Source organism: Vipera ursinii (assembly GCF_947247035.1).
Source record: "Vipera ursinii genome assembly, chromosome: 2".
Lineage (NCBI taxonomy): Eukaryota > Metazoa > Chordata > Lepidosauria > Squamata > Viperidae > Vipera > Vipera ursinii.
The window spans coordinates 111,630,914-111,654,733 of NC_139513.1; the positions used below are offsets into that span (position 1 = coordinate 111,630,914).

Sequence of the window (23,820 nt, forward strand, 5' to 3'; positions counted from 1 at the left end):
AGACACTTACGAAAGCATACTCTAGAAAGGTTAAGGAAAATTACCTCAGGAATGATCAGTGATACCTTTGTATATAAAATGTGGTATTAGATACTAATAGGAAATCGCTATGGCTGACAAGGTCACTCTGAAATAATTTAGTACTGGCAAATGCTCAAGGGGCCCTGGGATTGAGAAACAGATCAAGGAGTACATTCAAAAGGATTTTTTTTAAAAAAATAATAATTAATCAAATAAAAAAATCATCCATCTCCCTCACAGAGGGGCTTGATTATGGGTGACTTTAATTAAGTTTGCATAGATTGTTCAGATTCAAATGTTCAGATCTAGATGTTAATATAAATGACTGTTTCCTAGTCCCAGTCATATACCTAGTGGACGGAAGGGTGATCGGGAACTTATTTATGATATCCAAAACCCAGTGTGAGATATGCAAACTGACTGGAAAAAAGGGTCACAATGCAATGGTGTTAATTGCCTAGGAAGTGTAATATAGCCAAGTTTTAGTTCAAAAGAAGGTATTAAAAACAAGCACTAGGTAATAAGAAAGTTGGAAGAAGGCTCATAATCTTTCCAAAATAGTTGTAAATTATGCAAAACACCTTCAGCTAGATTACTGTATATGTCTAGATAGGTACCTCAAAATCCATTCCTCCTCCCCCCCTGCCTGCATAAATAGTGAAAAAGAAGTCCTGCTCAAATAGGAAAAATAAAGAATCACCAGTTTATTCTGTGGAAATGTAATGTTGGTAGATCAATGCTGTTATCCAAAAATTGTGAGAGATGAGGCTCCATCTTCCCTCTTGCTGGTCTCATAAGGAGTTGAAGATGAAAAATTCCCACCAGGAGATATCTCTCTTCCTAATACTAGAACAATTAAAATGAGTAAGGGCCCTCGAGGGATACACTGATCTGTAAGCATGGGAAAATGCAAGTTCATTGTTTTATTAGAATGCCCAATATGACACACACAGAGAACAGCTTGTGTTACTCAACTAGACGTTATCAGTACTGAAACTGTAACTCTGCTTATGTAAAACTGTGGTTTAATCATACCTGAGTAAATTTACAAATTATAGTGGAAATATTATCTCCTGTGAATTGCTCCTATAAGCCAAAGATGGGCAATTCATATCTAACTATGTAGCCTTTCAGAAGCAGGTAATGCCCTCTTCAGGACCTCAGGCTGAACCCTCCATAGGCAGTGTCCAGTTTGTTTGAACTAAAGTTTTTGAGGCTGTGCATGATTTCCAAAAGGACTGTTGTTATTTTCTTCAGAAATGTAGCTTATCAAAAATGATGTAGCTTGTTGTAAATGGCACTTCTCTATAACATGGATAAATGATAAAGCTGATGGAAGTTTTGTGCACCCCAGAAAGGATCAAGTGTCTATTGCACTTTAGGTATTGCCAGACATTTTGATGGGAGGAATTATCCATTTGATTTAGATAGTCATACATCACCATTGCCAATACTATTACAAAGCAAGCTATTTAAAAAACAGATGTCAAATGTTTATTGAAGTATGCACTTTGCTTTGAACTTCCAGCTGCTGGGAATTTTAAAGAAATCTGGATATATTTAACCTGTACAAGTAGTTAAAAAAGATAATGTTTAGAATTAAGTATTAAGCAGATATTTTATTTCAACTATTGTTCAAAAAAGAAGAATGAACAGTCCTTCAAAATTCTCTTTAACAGCCATATTTAATAAAACAAAAAGTAACTACAGGGGAAAAATTAAAATTGGCAGATTTTAAATGTGTATGTAAAGGAGAAGTTGGTATATTGCTGGTTGTTTAGAGACAATGTTTAGCAGGAATTTAACTTTCCCTAATTCTTTCCTTAATTTAAGAAGTATGAAACTGAATAAATTGTTCCCAGAGTTAAAGAAAGAAACGTTCTCCACATTCTGATGTTAAGTAGGGCCTGTTCAATTAAAAGTTCATACAACAGATAGGCTAAAAGGGAGTCCGGTCCAGCCTTCTGCCCAGTTCAGGGACCCACTACTATAGTTCAGAATCCTTGACAGATATTCAATCATATGCTGGAGTTTAGGAAGGAGGAGAGCCTCATGAGAAGTTTGTTCCATATTGAAAGCACTTATAGTTGGGACATTTTTATTGGTATCAGATCAAAATCTATTTCCTTGCAATTTAAACTCATTGTTTCTTGGCCTATCTTCTAGAACGACTCTGAAGAATTTTGCCCTTTCTTCTACCACTTATAACCATGTTGAACCTCTCAGTATCTCATGTCATGTCATGTCATGTCATGTCATGTCATCTCATGTGATGAAATAACTTCTTTTAAGAAGACCTGCTTGCTAATTCTCGCACTTCACAAAGAAGCAGGGTCATGCATATTTTTTATGCAATACATGATCAGGCTTCTGATAGATTCATCTGATAGACTCATTTATGCTGAATTGTAGTTCCAGGCAAACCCTTTTTCACACAGCTTCCTTTGTAGACGTTCTAACGTTGGTCTTCATCCATTCTATGGCTATTCCCCCTAAGTTTGTAAAATAATGGCAGAGTCAGTCACAGAACTGCTTAAAGCAGCAAAATATTTGGCAGAAACAGTACTTACTTGGCAGAGAAAACAAACTCTGGCTCTCCAAAAACATTTTTACAGTCATCCATGGAACCATTTGCTGCTCTGATGTTGATCTTGAAGATATTAAAATGAATAAAGTTACTCAAAGGACAAATTGAGCCTAAGCATAACAGTGAAGAATTGTAGGATTGGTTGGAATAGGATTTGAAGTTCAACATCTTGCACTAAGAAGAAATAATTGCTAATGGTTGGCATCTTTTTGAGACATATTTTGACATAAAAGAGAGACAATGATTTTGGCCAATCTTCTACTAGTACTGAATCAGAGTTAGTATAATGGCCCTTAAGCAATCTTTTCTTTTACCTATGATTCATTCTCAGGTTTTTTTAAATAAATATTTTATTAATTTTCTAGTTTTGCAATCAAGAGTACTTAATAAACAATGTGTTGTCTGATCCATTGGTAATTCAGTGATACATATTAACTTTCTCAATCTAGTTTGAGATTGAAGTATTTTTGAACCCATTGATATTCATTAAACAACCTCCTCCTTCTCCTTCAGTTTTTCTTTTCATTTCTTGTTTGTCAATATTCAGCATTTTTCCTAACAGCTTTATCATCCATTTGATCAGCTCTTCCTCCCTATCCTCAAATGTATTCTGAGATCTTGACAAGTAAGTTATCTTTTCCATTTCCGATGTTATCACTGCATCTTCTAATTTTCCATTTGTCTGTATCTGTTTGTTAATTCCTTCCTCTAGGTCCTCCATTTTGGATCTGTTTCTTCTAATTTTCCTTGTGTTTTCTGATTTACTAGTTCCTTCTTTGTAGTCATTGTCTGGATTGGTAAGTTTAGGTTAAAAAATTGTTCATCACATTTGCATTATTTGTAGTCTCATCATGAAATAAAACAATTGTCTCTTGGATTGATTTCAACATAATTTTTTTTCTGAGATTCATTAACATTTTCTTGTTGGAATATCAAGCTGGGAGCTTCAAAGACAAGATGGGTTTTTACTATTTGTGGCTAAGTATGGAACACCCATTTTGTTTTTGTATGTAGTCTTTATAGTCCAATAGGGTCCCCAACACAGATAAACAGCCCAAGAGGGTTTTTTTCCCCTTTTCCCGGCTGCAGTCTGCAAAAGTGAAAGTTTCCAGGAACAACAAACAGTCTTATCTAAGTCTGGGCTTCAAGCTGTTTCCTTTAAGCATAATAAATTATAGTGCCATGATTTGCCACTAGATGTCGTTGACACCATCTTCCAGCTTTTCAATTCCAAGCCTATTTTACAGACTTTCAAATATCTTTTCTAAAAAAAGTCTCAAAAGTACTTTTAGTCCCCAAATTTCAAAGCTACATATCTGTATTAATTCCAAATTGATCTTGTAGTTGTCTCTATTTTCCCCCAAAGCAATTAATTTGTTGCTTTTCTTTTCCTGAAGGAGTGGGGCAGAAACTTCCCTTCCCTCTCTCATTGGGGAGGATTCTTTGCTTTGGGCATTCTTTTTTCCAGGAAAGTAGTATTAAGGTCATAAAAAGAGGATAAAGTCTCACCCAGTTCCATCCACATTGTTCAAAAATGGTTAAGTTAGTGCTTATCTTCAGCTGTCAGCAGCTTCTGACTGGCCAGTCTTTTCCCCACTGGTTTGGAGAGCTTCCTCAGATCCAGTGGAAGGGCCGCTGCCCTTCTGCAATCGATGAGGGTCCCCTCCTTCTTTGTCACCTCTCTGGGGTGACTTTCGACCCTTTTTAGGATCCCCAGTGGGGCGAAATCGAACATGGAAGACAGAGCCCCATCTTCCTGCATCTGTTACGCCGTGACGCCTAACTGGAAGTCTATTCTCTGGGGTTTTAACTGCACATCTGTGCTCCAGCAATGACTGCATAATTGTGGTGGATCATTTATCTTTTGAAATATTCTGAAGTTATTAGAAAGTTTATCTCTAAATAGAGCTTGTTTCTACATTTAACCTATTCTGGGATAGAGTTAAACCTAAGGATGGTTCCTCCTTCTCTTTCTTCTGTTATAGTCTGAATGATCAACTATGGAAAATGGATAATCATCATCTTTCTCTCTTTGATTACCATGCCTCAAGGCTGATAGCATTTGGCTTAACATTACAAGAATTTCTTCTTCTCAAATGTTTCTCCTTCTGAAAAATGGTGCTGCATGAGGGTTTACTTGGCACTTTCCTGTCTCTTGATTTGTTTGGTTTTCATTGTGCATATCCAGTATTTTGCAAAAATCTGATTCCTATTTAATGAAATGTTTCCACTGGTAAGTTTCCTGGTCTTCCTTTTGTCTTTAACGTCTGGACGTTTTCTAGAGATTCTTTATCTAGAAGGTAGAAATTGGACTTTTACTTAATTAATCATTTTCTGAGTTACATGATGCGTTGAATCTGTTTACACAGATTTTGTAGTGAAGATTTAATTGATCTCATTAAGCATTCCCAGCCTATGGTTCCTGTGGATGGTTTCAATGAAGACCTATAAATATCCTTTCCAGAATTTGTTTACTGTCCCCAGCCACAGAGCGTCACAGTTGTATGTGAATGTTGTGCTTTATTACAATTAATCAAAATAATTTCTAGAAGCCATTTTGGGAGAGTGACATATAAGTAATCCAAGCTTAAGATACCTCAAGATATATAGAATAATCCAAAGATCATAAAGAAATAAATAAAATGGGTAGTGGAAGATATAATAAAATAAATGTGCTGTGAACAATATGCACCAGTTTCCCCTCAAATGATAACCAAAATGTAATGTACTGTAGACATTAGCCACTCCATATCTCAAATGTCTGGCATTCTGCTGAGTATTATGTATCCCAGCTAATGCAAACTTGCAGTTCATTCTAGGCTCCAAATATCTGCAGCAATTGTTATTTAAGAAGTGTTCTGTGTTCCGTGGCTTCAATGCCAGACATTTAATGAATTACCGTACTTTAAAATCTATGTGAATATCATCCTGACAGCATGCTAAGTTTTCCTTTTTCAAGGGGTTGTTAGTGCAGGAATGGGGAGATTGTGGGACACCCTATTAGCTGCTGCTCAAGAGAAGAAAACACCAGCAGTTGGCTTATAATGGCTTATTGGGGAGTCACAAGAAGCACTAAAAAATAGAGGAATTATTAAGTAGTGAAGTGGCAAGAAAGGCATCAAGCTATAAAATTATTTCTGACAATATACCTAAGCAGCAAATGAGGCAAAACAGCTGCCCTACTTTTTGTCTTGCTTGGAGATTTTAAAATGTGATGTATTTTTTTTTAAAATCTGCTACTTTCCAAGTTCATGTTGTTTTGACTAGGAATGAAAGATGGAGCTCTATATTTCCAAGCTTGTTATTCTTTTTTTTTTCTTCTTCCCCAAATTCAACAAGACTTAATATTTCATTCTTTGGCTAAAAGAACATTTGCATCTTCCAAGAGCAGGGACAGGAGCAGAAACTCCCCTAAACATTCAGATCAAGAATTTCAAAAAGTTGTTACCCACCAGAACTGGTTAGGACATCTTATTTATCAACTGAATCCATATCCTATTTTTTCAACTCACGCACCTTCTCCTAAATTCTTTCAATTTATTCAGCCATGTTCTTAATTTTTACATACCTTCTGGGATTTCAGGTCTAGGAGAGCCCTCCCAAACTGACATATGGATGTTTTATTGATAGCCAGCTAGTACTTTGTTGCCATTCTCTTAAGGTTGCAGAGAAAATCTCAGAATATTGGTTCAGTATGCATTCTTTCTTGGAAATGCAGGGAGATTGTTCAAACATAAAGCTTATTAAGATACTGTGTACCATTACATGCGTGTTTCAATACACTACGAGCCAATCTGTGTCAAAATAGAATAAACGAATAGAAGATAAAACTATCATCTCCTACTAAAATCTACTCATAAGCTAAATGGAACTTTTTAGTGCCATATTTGTTCTGAATATAATTTATCCATCTCCTCCAAACTGAAATATATCTTAGTGGGATATTGTTATTGGCACGTTGTTTGTAGTTATATTAAGGGGGAGTTAAAGCACATTATGAATTTGGTTAATTGTATATTATGCATAATTTTTGCATAATTTTTATTTAGAATATGATTATTGTAACTATAATCCTGTATTTAGCTCTGGGAAGTGGGGGGGGAAGTGGGCGGGTTTGGGGTGGGAGGGATTTGGGGATATATTGTAAAATTTTGTTTTTGTAAAACTCTTTAATAAAAAAAAACACAAAACTATCATCTCCTACAATGTATCAGCAGTCAGCTCCGTCCACAACTGCTAGTTTTAGTTCCACTGAATTTAAGTCATTTTCGAATCAAATTCAGCTCCTGGTGACCCCATAGATATATACTGCTCAAAAAATAAATAAAGGGAACACTTAAACAACACAATGTACTGTATTTAATAGTAGGATGTCTTATCTTGTGTTCCCTTTATTTTTTTGAGCAGTATATATCCATGTAGTTTTCTTGGTGAAAAATATGATATTTTCTTGGTTTGATGACCTTTCAGCCTAGGATACAACCCTGGAATTTCCTGATATTCTCTCATTCAAGTACTGTATCAACTGGTTGCAACCTTCTTAGCTTTTTAAGATCAACCACATTTAGCTAGCTGCTAGGGGCTCACTTCTTCACAGAAGTGATAGGTTTCTGACATTACTTAGTGTTGAAGAAGGCATGATGAAGATAAAATATTAGCACGGCAGAGCAAGATAGCAACATTATATGAAGTAAAATGTGCATTGTCCTACTTGTAGTACAATCCAGGACTATCGGAGGTGAGAGGGAAGGGCATGGCATGAGGTATAAAGAAGGAAGAGTTTAGTGTTTCATTCTTTTATCTTTCTCAAAAGATAAATTGCATCTCCTTCCAAATTGCATCTCCTTTTAAAGCCTGACAGAAAAAAAAAATCAGAGTAAAAATACAATCTACGTGAGATTTGGAGGCTGCTAATCCTGACCTTGATTGCTTCATTAGTCCATTTGGATTAACGTGAAGATACAAATTAAGTTTCCATGTCTGACATTAGAAAAACCTACTTTGCCAATACTGGACATACTGGTGGCTTTCAGAGGTTTTGGACTCTTCTTTTTGTAAATTCAAGCTAGCATAGCCAATAGCTAGACTAAATATGGTCTATTCCCACACTGGGAAATGGTGCAATTAATGCCCTAGCATTTGATGCTGCTCATATGTTTTACACTGTAATACAAAGAAAACAAAGTTAGACATGGATTTAGTTTCAAAAATGTAAAAAACCAGTTAAATGTTCTACACTGAATTTGAGTTTTAAAAAATTTGGAGGGAATCAAATTGGACATGTCTGTTTTAACAGGTTGAAGAATTTAAATGTAACATTTGTAAAAAAAATTAGTTGCAAATCACCTATCAAATACAGATAGCCATTATACTTTGATCATATACTGAATAGCCTGTAAATGTTAAATTCCAATAGCCATTCCATTTTTAAATGTTCTTACTAGGAAGTCCATTGCTAAGAATTTAGCTGAACTTACATTTGATTATTTGGATATGTCCAGAAAATATTCCCCATCACAATTTATGCATAAACAAACAAAAGACATGTGGATATTATTTCTTTTGGATTTCTCTGACAGTTAGAAATTAAAATCCCAAACTTGTTTGCACAATTTCTCTTTGGGTTGTTTTTTTATCAGGGTTGCTTGATATAACTTCATGTTGGGAAAATCAGCCAGCTTCAGTATTTTCAATGTAGCACTCTGCCTCGGTCTGGGAAATCAGCCAGAACTATGCACTAAATGATAACACAAATATCTTATGCTATTTTTACATCAAAGGGAATAGACCGAAGAAGCTAAATGTAGCAAAAAAAACAAAAAACAAAACCAAGAAAAAGATTAATTACTTTATTGTATTTACTTATGCATTCGAAAGACTTATCAACCACTTGAATCCCAAGGGACTCTAGCTGATGTGAAAATATAAAGCAGAATAAATAAAATTAATATAATGTAACAGTAATATGAACCGTTAAACTATTCTGTATGTTTGTGTGTGTGTGTGTATACACACACATAAACCTTTCTCTTTTCTTGTCTAGCTACTGTAAAATTGGTTTATCTCCTAATGGAATTGGGAAAGGAATAGTTGGCTCTACTAGTCATATTCTTCAGTACAAGACAAGGAGAAGGCATCCTAGAATTTATTTCAATTTGTTCCCCATATTTTATCTTTAAGTGTGTCAGAAAAGCAGCATAGGTTGTTGGAGCTGTCTATCACTGGATTGGAAGGTGGTTGCCAAGTAAAGTGCTCCATAGAACAGGGGTCTGCAACCTTGACATCCTTAAGACTTGTGGACTTCAGCTTCCAGAATTCCTCAGCATAGCATAGCTGGCTGAGGAATTCTGAGAGCTGAAGTCCACAAGTCTTAAAGTTGTCAAGGTTGCAGACCCCTGCCATAGAAGATATGTGGAGACTGCATTACCTACCAAGCTGCAACATTAAGACAAGAAGTGAAGTTAGGGTATGTAGACCCCGAGGTATTCTGGGAGAGAAGATGTGAGGTTCACCTGTACTGCTGTATGCTAGCAGATATGAGATAATAGGTATTAGGGGCAGCCCAGGTTTATTCTCCCCTCCTCCGCTTTCAATGGGGTTCTTTCTTTTCTTTTCTTTTTTTGCTTGTTTGTTTTGGAAATACTACCACTGTTTTGTACAAAGGGAGGAAGTATGGGAGTGGATGCTCACTGGGATGGCAAGTTTCAAAAGACTGGCATCATTACTGAAAGGCTGAGCTTCTGCCCCTCTAACCTTCTTAAATTAGGCCAGATTTCAATCTCAGCAGATGATTAATAATAATAATAATAATAATAATAATAATAATAATAATAATAATAATAATAATAATAAGTAGTAGTAGTAGTAGTAGTAGTAGTAGTAGTAGTAGTAGTAGTAGTAAGTAGTAGTAGTTGGAAGGGACCTTGGAGGTCATCTTGTCCAACCCCCTGCTCAGGCAGGAAACCCTATAGCATTTCAGACAAATGGCTGTCCAGTCTCTTCTTAAAAACTTCCAGTGTTGGAGCATTCACAGCTTCTGGAGGCAGGTTGTTCCACTGGTTAATTGTTCTTTCAGGAAATTTCTCCTTAGTTCTAGGTTGCTTCTCTCTTTGGTTAGTTTCCATCCATTGCTTCTTGTCTTGAATTCAGGTGCTTTGGACAATAGCTTGACTCCCTCTTCCTCAGGCAACCCCTGAGATATTGGAACACTGCTATCATGTCGTAATTTGGTACAAGTCAAGAAAGCACAATAAGCTCTCAGTTAGGACTTTGGCCAGTTTCTGTTATGGTACCTACAGATCCATGCATCACATATCAGTTGGCTGATGACATTATTTATTGCAGCTATAACTATTATAGGTCACATACCACTGCCATTATTATGACTAAGTTATCTTTAAGGTCATATTATTGGGATTGCATCGAATAGGTCCAGGTACTGCTAGCCCCTTGGACAACCAAGGACCAGTAAAATAAAAATAAATATATTGTAAATATATTTAAAGATGTGGTATTATACCCAGTTATTTCATTCCTATCAACAACCCTAACCTAACCCCAACTTACATCAACTTTATTGCCAACTTATTCTAATAAAAAGCAGATTTCTTCCAGACTTCCAAATATGTTTTCCTTTCTTGCTTAAAAAGACGTGTGAGCCACATTAACTGACAAATTCCTCAGTATTCTGAAAAATTCATCAGCTTCCAGTATTCTGAAAAATTCATCCAGCTTCCAGTAGTAAGATTTCCATCCTTGCAGATGTGGAAGGAAGTCCCATGATGATCTGACTTTGATAGTCAATCTCTTTCTATACAGTCATGAAACCAAAATTAGGATAATATCCCTCCATAACCAATGGATTATTAAAGGATTGGAACAGATCTATAGTTGTCACAGCAATAGAAATTATATGAAAATGGAAGTAATATGAATACGTCATTGTATTTATTGTTCTCTTTTTCACATTGTTACAATCAAATGAAAGATTCATAATCAAGGTTCAAGAAAACCCCATTATTGTCAAGTTAGAGTTAATGCAAAATCTGATACATGGTGAAGCCAAAACTTATATAGCTTTTAATATGATCCATCTGAATTCCAAACCAAATTAAAAACATGCTTTATTTCTATTCTCTAGAATTTCACTAAGGTAGAGTTGTATTGTTGCTGGGGGGAAAATATTTAATAGTGACATTTTTATGGCTTTGTCATTCAGTCAGCAGGAGGTATTGCTAGGCAATCTTAGAAATCATAGAGGAAAAAAATAAGGTATGTCTCCTTATCATCTGCTTGAAAATTCTTTAAAATCATCTTGTTAGTCCTCAAAAGAGGCAAGAAAACGTCTATTACTTGTATAAATGAAAACAAATGTATGTTTTGCTATATCAGGGATAGGATGAACATACCTTATTCATGCTTCTTTCTGTTTCTAAGGAAACTGTGAAGAAACATAAAATGTCTTCATCTGCATTTAATTCAGATAGTCAATAACCAGAGAAATTTAACCTTTCTAATAAAGTTTATGGGACAAACCTAGGTTTAGAATAAATTTTCCAGAAATTACAACTTGTCCAGGAAACGAGAGCGTGCACAGTTCTAAGCATCTCACAATTCATCTATGTGACACCACTGCTGTATGAGCTGCATCAGCTTCCAGGTTTTTTTTCCAGGTGCAATTCAAGTTCTGAATTATTACCCTTAAACTCTGAATGACACAGGAGCAAGTTATCTTCAGGATTGCCTCTTCCTGAGATCTATCTCTGTTCCAGTAGGTCTGATAAGGTGACTGTGATTCAGGTCTTTTCTCTCAACTGTTGCCATCAAGAGGGACCTAGACTGTCCCTACCTTCCTAGCCTTCTGATAAGCAGTGAAAACCTACATTTTACCGTAAGCATTGGGGTAGTGTGGGTTTGAATCCCTGAATGTTTTTTAAGGGTATATGGAAAAGTGTAGCAGTGGGAGGTCTGGAAGTTTTCTGTGTTGATATTTCTGTATTTATTGCTTTTGCTGTTGTTTGTGAGCCACTCAAAATTACATTGTGTAATCTAGGAAATAAACAGAGTGGTGAAAAAGAGACTGAAAGGAGAAATCCAAACAATTAAATAACCCTCACAAGGATATTGAAAAGGACAATAATTTAGGCTCAACTGCAATGTTTTGCTCAAGGTAATGAAGGGCCAGCCCACATCCAGGAAGCTGTCACAGTTCAGAAGACTTCCTTAAAACCTGTCCTAACATGGAGCACAAAGACAAGCAAGAAAAAGGGTAGGGCAATGTAAGGAATCCTAAAAAAAAACACAATTTGAGGGGGAAAACTCAGGAAATAATAAAAACTTAAATGTATTTGAATGGACAAAATCCAGAGCAAGGGTTCAGTCATTAGGTAGCAACAAAGTGAATAAGAAGCTCAAGGAATGTATAAAGTCTCTTCTACCACGGAAGAGACAGAGACCTGGCCCAATAGTGACTTTTTCAGGGAATAAATTGGAACAACTAAAGCTAATTAAAGTAGCAAATGAAGATATTCCAAAACATCGTGAGACAGCATAGAGAAACAAATCACCAAGTCTGGATGGTATCCAACTGAGAATTCTTAAAGAATTCAGTGATGAAATTGCTGGCCTCCCAACAAAAGTAGGTATACAAATAGCATAAATTAATCTTTCATTGAAGTAAAAGAATATGTGGTAAAATTAAGAGGAAGCAGAAGGCTGTAATAGTTCTGAATCTATGTCTTCTGATTTTCTGCCATAGAATTAATGAAAGAGAAATTGAGGTGTAGCTTTAATTAAGAATGAAGGAGCAAGAATAAAGGATAAAAAGTATGAACTGGTCTCATCTGTGGTATTGTGACGCAGAGGCGTAGCGTGGGTTGTCAGCACCCGGGGCAAGGCGAGTAATTTGCGCCCCCTAACCCGTGGATTTTAGCTCGCTCTCTCTCCGCACCGCACCGCACCGCACGCCTGGCACCCCCCCTCCACAGTGGGCGCCGACCCGGCGGCTCGGATCGGATTCGCAGGAGCCAGGCAGGGGCAGAGAGCTGCGAGTGCGAGCGCCCCCCCAGATGTTGTGCCCGGTGCGGCCGGCCCCCCCTGCACCCCCCACGCTACGCCACTGTTGTGACGGCATGTCAGCATAGCAATGCCTAGCTCGCTATGCTTTATTTTAGTGAATGATAATAATGGAAGAATCAAATATAAGTTTTAGGGGAAAAATTGGAATGAATCTGATCCATCCATTATTCCATCTAATTGGGGTATATATTTACTCTGGTTGGATCACTATAAAGTCTCTGGATGTAACTGACCAGATGAAGACAGACAGATGATAGTTTGATGTGTTTGAATCTAATGAGATAACTGGACAACTTCTTGTGAAGTCATCTGGGACTTGCTAATTCGAGTCCAAGGGATTGAATTGGATTTTCTGTAGCCCGAATTCAACCACTTGAATTCTTTTCCAGCCTGTCTGGCTTCTTTGGGCAGACAATGGGTTTCATGTAGGTTTTGAGAGTTAAGAGCCAAGGCCAAGGCCACATGGATACATGGACAAGAGGAAACAATTGCTGCATTGACTCAAGAACATTGAAAAGATTCAGAAGGAAAAGTAGGTAAGACAAATCAGGGCTGTGAAGTGATCTGGATTTGAATGGAAAGAATTGATTTGAATGAATATATATTATGAGAATCAGTTTGGTATAGTAGTTAAGGCATCAGGCTAGAAACTGGCAGACTTCTAAGCCCGCCTTCAGCACAAGATGAGCTGTGTGACTTTGGGCCAGTTTCTTTTTCAGCCTTAGGAAGGTAGCAATGGCAAACCACTTCTGAAAAACTTTGCCCAAAAAACTACAGGGACTCGTCCAGGCAATCTCCGAGAATGAGAGAGATTTGCATGGAAGGGAGTAAAAACTTATTATTCTAGTTAGCAACTCCTTGAATAAACAGTATCTTTTCCTGAGCTTGTGCTGTGTGATTCCCCCCCCCAAAAAAAATTGTTGAAAGAGGCAACATGGTCACTCAAACATCTTTTCACCATCAAATCGAGTTTGCTTCACAGCTTTGGACCTGGTGGCTGTGAGTTTGCCCTCGAGGATGGTGGGGAACAACGAGATCATTACTCTGATCCTGTGGGATTAAAGAAATCAAAGCTCCCAAGTACGTCAGAAGCAGTGCAATAATCAATACATGATTAGTAATATTAAAATGGTACTCAGATGAGAGCTGATCTATCTTGAATGTACTGTAGGCGTTTCTCAATTGAGTCATTTTCTCCTCCAAGATTCTGTATTTATCTGTAGATCTTAGTTTATAGTTATTGGGAACCTTTGTATTGATTAGCAGTTCCAGGAGAACTATTCTTCCATTAATCAATAGGGAAGTGATTGGACAATTGCTCAGTGGAAGGAGCACTTGGAGTCTGCTTCCTCTGCAGTTATCTGGGACATTCTTCTAATTCTTGGCAGCTTCTAAGTCCCTGTTGCTTCTGACTCTGCTGCCTTTTCTGGAATGAAATAGATTCAAGCTATCAGAATAATGCCAACAAAAATATGAAGCATGACTACATATGTAGAAAGAGCCAGGAGGTCTGAGTTTCTTGGAAAAGCTAGAGTATAATGATTATAGCAGCAAAGGAACCCTGTTGTGATGTTACTGGTTTTTATGCATTATATTTCCATTCTGTATGAAATATGCCAAACATTATTCTAAGTACTTAGCAAGATGGTGATGGTGATTAAACATTTTGTAATATAGCTCTTTATTTGACTGCTGTTTGTCCTCAGTAAACTAACAAGATATCAATTCATAGATAGGGTATTGTTGGAGATCCCATGTATGCTGCTTTGAGTAGTTTTATAAAGAGAGATATATATCACACACTCATTTTTCATACATGAGAAAAACAAGGTGTGTACACTGCAGTTTGTTTTACAAGCACAAAACGTATCTACCTCTTCTGTCCTGATTTATTTGAATAAGCATGAATGTCATCGTAGAGTAAATGCTTTTTGGTATTTCCAGCTGAATAAAGAGCAGGCAGAGCAAGTCGCTAGAGCTCCGTTCAAGTCCCAGCCAATGATGAGAGAGTAAAATGTGACTGTGAGGATCAGCCTTTGATGCACAAAGCATAACTGAGCTCCCCATGTTCCAAGTGATGCAAAATAGCTCCAGCAGGCTCTGCCAAAGTGGCTATGCTGCATCACATTAGTAGCACTGGAACACAGGATGATGTTCAGAAGGAGTAAAACCATTGTATCACAGCAGTAGGGCCTATTAGAAATGAAGCAATCCCACTGGGGCATTTTATTTGCACACTCCAGTAGAGTGGACGCCAAAGGCTTTGCTAATGCTTCATGGGCTGCTAATTTCCTCTCTGACCCCTTTTGTGGAGGGGTGACCCCAGCCAGAATCCTTCTGCAATGAATGCCAAAGCCTGACACAGGTCTGGGTTAGGGGTGACAAAGAGGCCTCTGTGGGCTTTAATCAGGCTCCAGTTTGCCGTTTAAGAACTGGGAAGGTGGGGGGAGAGTTGTGGCTCTCTAAAGATCTGGGTGGTACAATAAGGGAGGCCCAGGGTCTCCCATGGAGGCAGCTGAGTTACAGCAGGCAGCAGAAGACAGGCTAAAAAATTCATCAGACAAGGAGGGGAGGACAAGAAAGGAGAGGCGGATGGCTTCTTTTGTGAAAGTCTTTCTTTGGAATATAGAAGGTTTTTCAATGAATGCCCCCATTAGATGACCCAATCAGGTCCTGGCAGATGGATCTCCTAGGCACGCTGCTTATTCATAGCAGGCTAAGTTGCTTCTGCTCTCTCACTTCCCTTTCCCTTTGCTGCATCCCTCCTTTCTTCCCACATGCTTTCATGCATATTAAGACTAACTTTATATATGTAGGTGTGTGTGTGTGTGCATGTATATATATGTGTGTGTATATATCTTTATATATATATATATATATCTTTCTTTCTCTTCTTGTCCATCTGCCCCAAAGACTGTGATACCTACTGCAAGGCATCCAAAGGAAAGCTGAAGATAAACATGAAGAAGTATTGCAAGAAAGATTATGGTGAGCAACTCTCTCCTCCCCATCATCACCCTGGAAGTGTTCGGTGTCTGCCTGTCTTGTCACAGAATCTCTTAAAGTGGCATTTCTTTTCTGAGACATGGTCAGAATAATCTCTGTTATGTATGGTAAGTGGCTATTGGCCAAAAAAGACCTTCCTAGCTGTGTGCAATATTGTTTATAACTGAACGCACAATAAAGGACCTGCCAAAGGTTTGAGATGGGCATAAATGGGGGTGGGGGGAGAACTGAAAGGAAATCAGTGAAACATGCAGCAAAGTATCTCCTGGGAATTTGCTCTGCAACAGCCCCTGACTAGAGCACATTCCACTATCCAAAACGCTGAGTAAGTATGGGAAATTTGCTATCTTGCCTCTTGGAAGATTGGAAAAACCCCCTCATAAATTAAAGATTTCATTCATATATTTGAATGGGCAGCTTGCATGTACTGGGAGGTATGTGCCAAGATGGAGCCTTTAGGTTGTGTTCACACAGCATCTTTAACCTCCTTGTGCATTGACCAATGTTCTGGGTTGACAAAATATATTGAATAGAAACTGGCCAAGTAGGCTGAGTTGACACACATGCTAAACCACAAGACAAACATGCAAGTAAAACTTCTTTTTCATGCTGAGCACATTAAGGACAAATTAAGCGTATTGTACGGAGAGAGTCTTAGAAGGAGCCTACTAAAGTTAGAAAGTTTCTAATCAATAATGAAACAAAAAGAAATCCAATGTTGGTAGAAGACTGCCAAGGGGGAAGAAATGCCAGGGAAGGCAAGCACTAGAACTACACATTTAAAGTGCATTTGTGTGAATTTGTGTGGTTTCTCTTACTAACAAAAGTGAATGATGATGGGAATGACAGCCGAATTTCCTTGGAAACAGGAAGATATGTTCCTGCCACACTTAGTATTATTCAATCCCAAATTAGAATGATGTGGCTTTGTTTGCCCTCAACATCATGGCCAGGCTACCAGGTCCAGTTGGTTGTATGATTTGTGAGGCCAACGACTACTTGATTTCTTTATTTTTACCTGTCAAGAAGGGATAAAATAAAGGGGAAAAAAAAAGATGTCACAGCTTCAGCGAATGAATAGAACAGTTGTAAAATCACAAAGAGGATGAATTAAAAATCTTTCAGGAGGGTTTTTTCATGTAAACATAGGTAAGTGTGTGTGTGTGTGTGCGTGTTTAAAAATAAACATACAATAGGAATTTATAACATGGCTTTTTAAAAAACATTGGAATATACAATACAATGTTGTTGTTAGCTGCGAAGTCGTGTCCGACCCATCGCGACCCTATGGACAACATTCCTCCAGGCCTTCCTGTCTTCTACCATCTTCTGGAGTCCATTTAAGCTCACACCTACTGCTTCAGTGACTCCATCCAGCCACCTCATTCTCTGTCGTCCCCTTCTTCTATTGCCCTCGATCTTTCCCAGCATTAAGCTCTTCTCCAGTGAGTCCTTCCTTCTCATTAGGTGGCCAAAGTATTTGAGTTTTAGCTTCAGGATCTGGCCTTCTAAAGAGCAGTCAGGATTGATCTCCTCTAGGACTGACCGGTTTGATCGCCTTGCAGTCCAAGGGACTCGCAGGAGTCTTCTCCAGCACCATAGTTCAAAGGCCTCAATTCTTTGGCGCTCAGCCTTTCTTATGGTCCAACTTTCACTGCCATACATTGCAACTGGGAAGACCATAGCCTTGACTATACGTACTTTTGTTGACAGGGTGATGTCTCTGCTTTTTAGTGTGCTGTCTAGATTTGCCATGGCTTTCCTCCCCAGGAGCAAGCGTCTTTTAATTTCTTGGCTACAGTCCCCATCTGCAGTGATCTTGGAGCCCAGGAAAATAAAATCTGTCACTACCTCCATTTCTTCCCCATCTATTTGCCAAGAATTGAGAGGGCCAGATGCCATGATCTTGGTTTTCTTAATGTTAAGTTTCAACCCAAGTTTTGCACTCTCCTTCTTCACCCGCAACAAGAGGCTCTTTAGTTCTTCTTCACTTTCTGCCATTAGAGTGGTATCATCTGCGTATCTTAGGTTGTTGATATTTCTTCCGGCAATCTTAATTCCAACTTTTGATTCATCTAGCCCTGCCTTTCTCATGATGTGCTCTGCATATAAGTTAAATAGGCAGGGCGACAGTATACAGCCTTGCCGGACTCCTTTCCCAATTTTGAACCAATCAGTGGTTCCGTGTCCAGTTCTCACTGTTGCTTCTTGACCCGCATATAGGTTTCTCAAGAGACAAATAAGATGGTCTGGTACTCCCATCTCTTTAAGAACTTGCCACAGTTTGTTATGATCCACACAATCAAAGGCTTTAGCATAGTCAATGAAGCAGAAGTAGATGTTTTTCTGGAACTCCCTAGCTTTCTCCATGATCCAGCGTATGTTGGCAATTTGATCTCTAGTTCCTCTGCCTCTTCGAAATCCTGCCTGTACTTCTGGTAGTTCTCGATCCACATACTGCTGAAGTCTAGCTTGTAGGATTTTAAGCATGACTTTACTAGCATGAGAAATGAGTGCAATGGTGCGATAGTTTGAACATTCTTTGGCACTGCCTTTCTTTGGAATTGGAATGTAAACTGATCTTTTCCAATCCTGTGGCCACTGTTGAGTTTTCCAAATTTGCTGGCAAATTGAGTGTAGCACTTTTACTGCACTGTCTTTTAAGATTTTGAATAGCTCAGCTGGAATACTGTCACCTCCACTAGCTTTGTTGTTGCTCAGCTTTTCTAAGACCCACTTCACCTCACATTCTAGGATGTCTGGCTCGAGGTCAGTGACCACCTCATTGTGATTATCTGGGACATTAAGCTCATTCTTGTATAGTTCTTCTGTGTAATTTTGCCACCTCTTCTTAATCTCTTCTGCCTCTGTTAGGTCCCTGCCATTTTGGTCCTTTATCATGCCCATTTTTGCATGAAACGTTCCCTTCATCTCTCCAATTTTCTTGAAAAGATCTCTGGTCCTCCCTATTCTATTGTTTTCTTCTATTTCTTTGCATTGTTCATTGAAGGCATTCTTATCTCTTCTAGCTATTCTCTGGAATTCTGCATTCAATTGGGCATATCTATGTTTTTCTCCCTTGCCTTTCGCTTCCCTCCTTTCCTCAGCTATTTGCAAAGCTTCCTCAGACAGCCATTTTGCTTTCTTGCATTTCTTTTTCTTTGGGATGGTTTTGGTTGCTACCTGTTGTACAATGTCGCGAACCTCTGTCCATAGTTCTTCAGGCACTCTGTCTATCAGATCTAATTCCTTAAATCTATTTGTCACCTCTACTGTATATTCAACAGGGATATGATTTAATTCATACCTGAGTGGCCAAGTGCTTTTCCCTACTTTCTTCAGTTTAAGCCTAAACTTTGCAAGGAGAAGCTCATGGTCTGAGCCACAGTCAGCTCCTGGTCTTGTTTTTACCGACTGTATAGAGCTTCTCCATCTTTGGCTGCAGAGCATATAGTCAATCTGATTTCTGTGTTGACCGTCTGGTGATGTCCATGTGTAGAGCCGTCTCTTGGGTTGTTGGAAAAGAGTGTTTGCTATGACCATCTTATTCTCTTGACAAAATTCTATCAGCCTGTGCCCTGCTTCATTTTGTACTCCAAGGCCAAACTTGCCTATTATTCCAGTTATCTTTTGGCTTCCTACTTTAGCATTCCAATCCCCCATGATGATAAGGACATCATTTTTTGGTGTTACTTCTATAAGGTGCTGTAGGGCTTCATAGAACCGGTCAATTTCATCCTCTTCAGCACTGGTGGTTGGGGCATAGACTTGGACTACTGTGATATTGAATGGTTTGCCTTGGATTCGAATTGAGATCATTCTGTCATTTTGAGGATTGTATCCCAGTATTGATTTTCCTACTCTTTTATTGACTATGAAGGCTACTCCATTTCTTCTGAGGGATTCTTGCCCGCAGTAGTATACCTGATGGTCATCTGAATTAAATTCACCCATTCCTGTCCATTTTAATTCGCTGATACCTAAGATGTCGATGTTCAGTCTTGTCATCTCTTGTTTGACCACGTCCAGCTTTCCTTGATTCATGGATCTTACATTCCAGGTTCCTATGGAGAAAAACTCTTTACAGCATCGGACTTTCCTTTCACCACCAGACATATCCACAGCTGAGCGTCCTTTCGGCTTTGGCCCAGTCGCTTCATTCTTTCTGGCGCTACTAGTACTAGCCCTCTGCTCTTCCCCAGTAGCATATTGGATGCCTTCCGACCTGAGGGGCTCATCTTCCAGCGTCATATCGTTTTGCCTTTTGGTACTGTCCATAGGGTTTTCATGGCAAAGATACTGGAGTGGGTTGCCATTTCCTTCTCCAGTGGATCACGTTTTGTCAGAACTCTCAGCTATGACCTGTCCATCTTGGGTGGCCCTGCACGGCATAGCTCATAGCTTCATTGAATTACGCAAGCCCCTTCGCCACGACAAGGCAGTAATCCATGAAGGGGATTACAATAGCAATTTTAAATTTTGGTGTTGGAAAAGACTTCTGAAAATGCCACGGACAGCCAAGCAAACAAAGAAATGCTCATCGAACAAAATTAGAGTTTTTCACTTAACACACAATTGACCACAGTTAAACTGTGTCTTGGGCATATTACGTAAAGATTTAATCCCTTTACAGTTGTGGGAAAATCAGAAGGAAGCAGAAAAAGAAAGTGACCATCAGCAAGGTGGATGGATTTCATTACAGTGGGGATGGATGCACCCTTGTAACATCTGAAGGGCGAGGTAGGGAGACAGATCATTTTGGAGGTCTATATGTATGGTTACTAAGAGCTGAACCTGGCTTGATGGCACAGAATCAATCAATCGTCATATATATGACCTTAGGTGCAAGAAAGAAGAGGGAAAGCTCATAAAAGCATGCTTATAGATAAAACTTGGTATATTTATTCCTGTCATATTCTATAATTAAATGATTAAACAATTAAGTTCCATATACTTTTTGTGCTGTAGCTTCTGTATAAAAATACAGGAAGAGTTAAGAACCCTTCACACCTTTGTGTAATTGATGTAGAATTATTAGTGTATTGCCAGACTTATCGTATCAAACTTTTTCAACCATAAAAACATACAATTCTAATTGTCTCCCTGTTAGTTTCCAAGTCATTTTTGTCCAAAAGGGAGTCAGTGCATAACATGATAGTAATTAAAGTTTCAGTTTTGAGCAGCACATTTCCAACAATACATGAAGCATTGATTTAAGTCACTCAGACATACATACATACATAGAGCCATGTGATTGGTTATAAACTGTGTAGTCAATTTAAAACGAGAGGCAGAAAGTAATTACAGAGTTGTTAAGTTTGAATGTCCACAAGCATACTTGGACAGTATGACCTATGCAAAACAACTTTGCTTCAACAAAGAAATTTGTGCTGTGGAAGCAACATGATTCGCTTCATTGAAGCGGAGAGGTGAAGTGATTCACCTTGACAAAGCAATTCACATAATCTTAAACCACTTTGGGCAGGGCTTCCAGACTGCATCCAGCAGTGTGCTCTGAATCCACCCAACCTTGAAGAACTTGAACAGTTCATGAGGGGGCTCCAGGCTAGAAGTCTGAACTTCTATTGTTCAAAAATGGTCACTTTGAGGTCAGCGGCAGCGTTTCTTGGTAAACTGAAGTCCCCCCCCCACCTTTTAAGCTTTGAATACTGAAATTTCTGAGATTACCTTTATACTCATTTATTAATTTTGCAAGTTCATCCTATATACAAGGCCGATTGGCACTGATGCCTTATGATGGCATAAATCACAGTGGAAGATGATAAATTGAATAAAGGTCTCAAGCTTTAATCGATGTAATTAGAACTTGACATATTTTTTTCTGAATTGATGAAAAGTTATATTTATTCTGTAGAATTGTTATAAGGAGGATTTTTTTTATTTGTGGTTTGTTGTTGGTAATAAGCTATATTAGGTTGTTGGAGCAGAACAGTCTGTAATTAAGAGCAACCATATTATCCAAAACTTGTAAAGGAAAAGTAAATTTTTATTGACCATGATGGCCTGCAATTCATTGATAATATGTTGGGCTGGTTTTAATCATAGGCAACTACAAATGACCAGTCTTTATGTTGATCAAGGTGGCTGATGGGGCATCACTGTAGGTGACACTAGAGAATAGTTTAAGGCTGAGGGCTCTGTGAACTCCACAGAAACCTTCAAAGTGTACAAAAGGACCAGTTTGGTCTAGCAGCAGGCTAGATAACAAGAGATCATGGCTTGTAGTTCTGCTTTAGGCATGAAAGTCAGCCAGATGACTTTGGACCCAGTCACTTTTTCTCAGCCCAACTCACCCCACAGGGTTGCTGTTATGGGAAAAAATAGGAGCAGGAAGTAATATTGTGTGTTTGTTGCCTTGGGTTATTTATTAAAATAATAAAGGCAGAATTATTATTATTATTATTTTTAAAAAGGTGACATTCATGCCTCTTTCTCTTTCGTGTGCCCAGACAGGCATACTTTATTAAACCTACAGAGCCTTCATCCTATTTCTATTTAGACATGGTTTTCTTGGGCTTCTTTGGATTGAGGGAATAATTTCATCTTCTTCCCTCTCCTCACACCCGGTCACTGAACCTAATTGATGATTATAAGCCTCTTTCTTCAATTGATGGCTGATCAGCAATAAGGGGAGGAAAAGAGATTCCTGAATGCAACAGAGAGCAATGAAGTATGAAGGTATGAGAAAGGATTAATTTATTGTGGTGATGAAATGGAGACTGGGGAAACCACGGTCAAGAGCAGTCAGAACATAGATCTAGCACTCGTGCGGAAGACTGTGTTCCTCCTACGCAACTTGCCTGGTAACCAGCTGCATGGGTTGAGGGGAAGGCGGGAAAAATGGGAAAGATGGCTTTCTATTGCCTTACTCATCAGATCTCTGACCTACAGATTGGCTCCAGGTGACCAGAAACCTGGAGGTAAAGAAATGGCTCCCCCAGCTGCTTATTGGAAGGAGAAATGGCAATTTATTTATTCAATTTCTATAGCTGCCCATCTCAATTAGTGACTCTGGGCAGCATACATTATAGAAACATTAAACAACACAGGGTAAATATATTTATTTATTTATTTGATTTATATTTATATATGGGCACCAAGTAAGGCTATTGCCATAGATGTTAATATAGCTAAGCCAGAATAGATAATATGCTTTTAATCAGAGGGTTTAGTCATCTTTCTAATCATACCTCCTTCGCAGTCCCTCCCATGTTAAGGGGATAGTTTGATGGATATATATCCACTTGCAGCTGAGCTATTAGTAGAAGGGAAAGCAAAATTCGAGGTATCCATTAGTCACTTAACTTTACCCACTTTACTACTGTAAGGACAGCACTGATCTCATTACTATATAATCACAGGATTTGGCAATTAGGGCAATACAACCATCCTCAAGGTAAGAGGAAAGAGGTTTGTTAAAGCCACAAATCCTTGGTTTCAATGTCTTTTGCGAAGTTGCAAGATGAAAGGCTATCTGTGTCAACTGCTTGAGGTTTCAGTGGAACAGATGGAGGCATATGAACATATAAATACAAATATTAAGATATATGAACTTGTTATCTGTTACACATATTCTAGTAACACTCAGCTTGCACAATATCCAATTTTCATATGATTGCCAACTTTAGTTTGTTCTAGCAAAGCATCAGCAAAGAAAAACTCTTAACATTTGCACCAGGAGTAAGTAGCAGAAGCTGGTTAATTCCTGACTCTGCCTTGACTCTCTTCTACATAACCCATATACCTTTTTTTTGCACCCATTTGCCTGACCTTGGAAACAATAGTAGGGCTGCAGCAAATGAACGTTTCTTTCTATCAACTATTTTGATACTTCTGGAGGCGATATAAAAATCAATAGAGTGGGGTAACCCATTCTATTACTCACAGTTTATTTCCATTAGTACAATTCATATACCTTTGGATGCAACAAGGCTTTTATCCTTGAACCTAAAGTTAGGATTACCACACACCATTTGTTAGAGACATATAATCTAACTTGGGGAAAAAAATTCCTTTATTTACCCTACAGATGAAGAAATCGTTCCCCAGTTCTGAACCAAGCACAAGGCTTTTCCATTTTCAAGGAATGACTCTTTTGTAGCTGTATG

General features: G+C 38.4%; 1 protein-coding gene and 1 long non-coding RNA gene across 2 annotated transcripts in view; one reads left to right on the forward strand and one right to left on the reverse strand.

Annotated features, from left to right (window-relative positions):
• Positions 1 to 23,820, forward strand: part of NTN1 (netrin 1) — a gene marked incomplete at both ends in the record, with an annotated part of 139,878 nt that overhangs the window by 105,095 nt on the left and 10,963 nt on the right. The window contains 1 exon segment of the mRNA XM_083352344.1: positions 15,599 to 15,673. Coding sequence (XP_083208470.1) covers positions 15,599 to 15,673 — 75 coding nt within the window.
• On the reverse strand, positions 2,368 to 7,863 carry LOC310634208. Its single transcript, XR_014491171.1, has 3 exons — positions 7,609 to 7,863; positions 2,592 to 2,671; positions 2,368 to 2,513 (listed from the first exon to the last, which is right to left on the reverse strand). It is a non-coding gene; the product is annotated as an uncharacterized lncRNA (long non-coding RNA).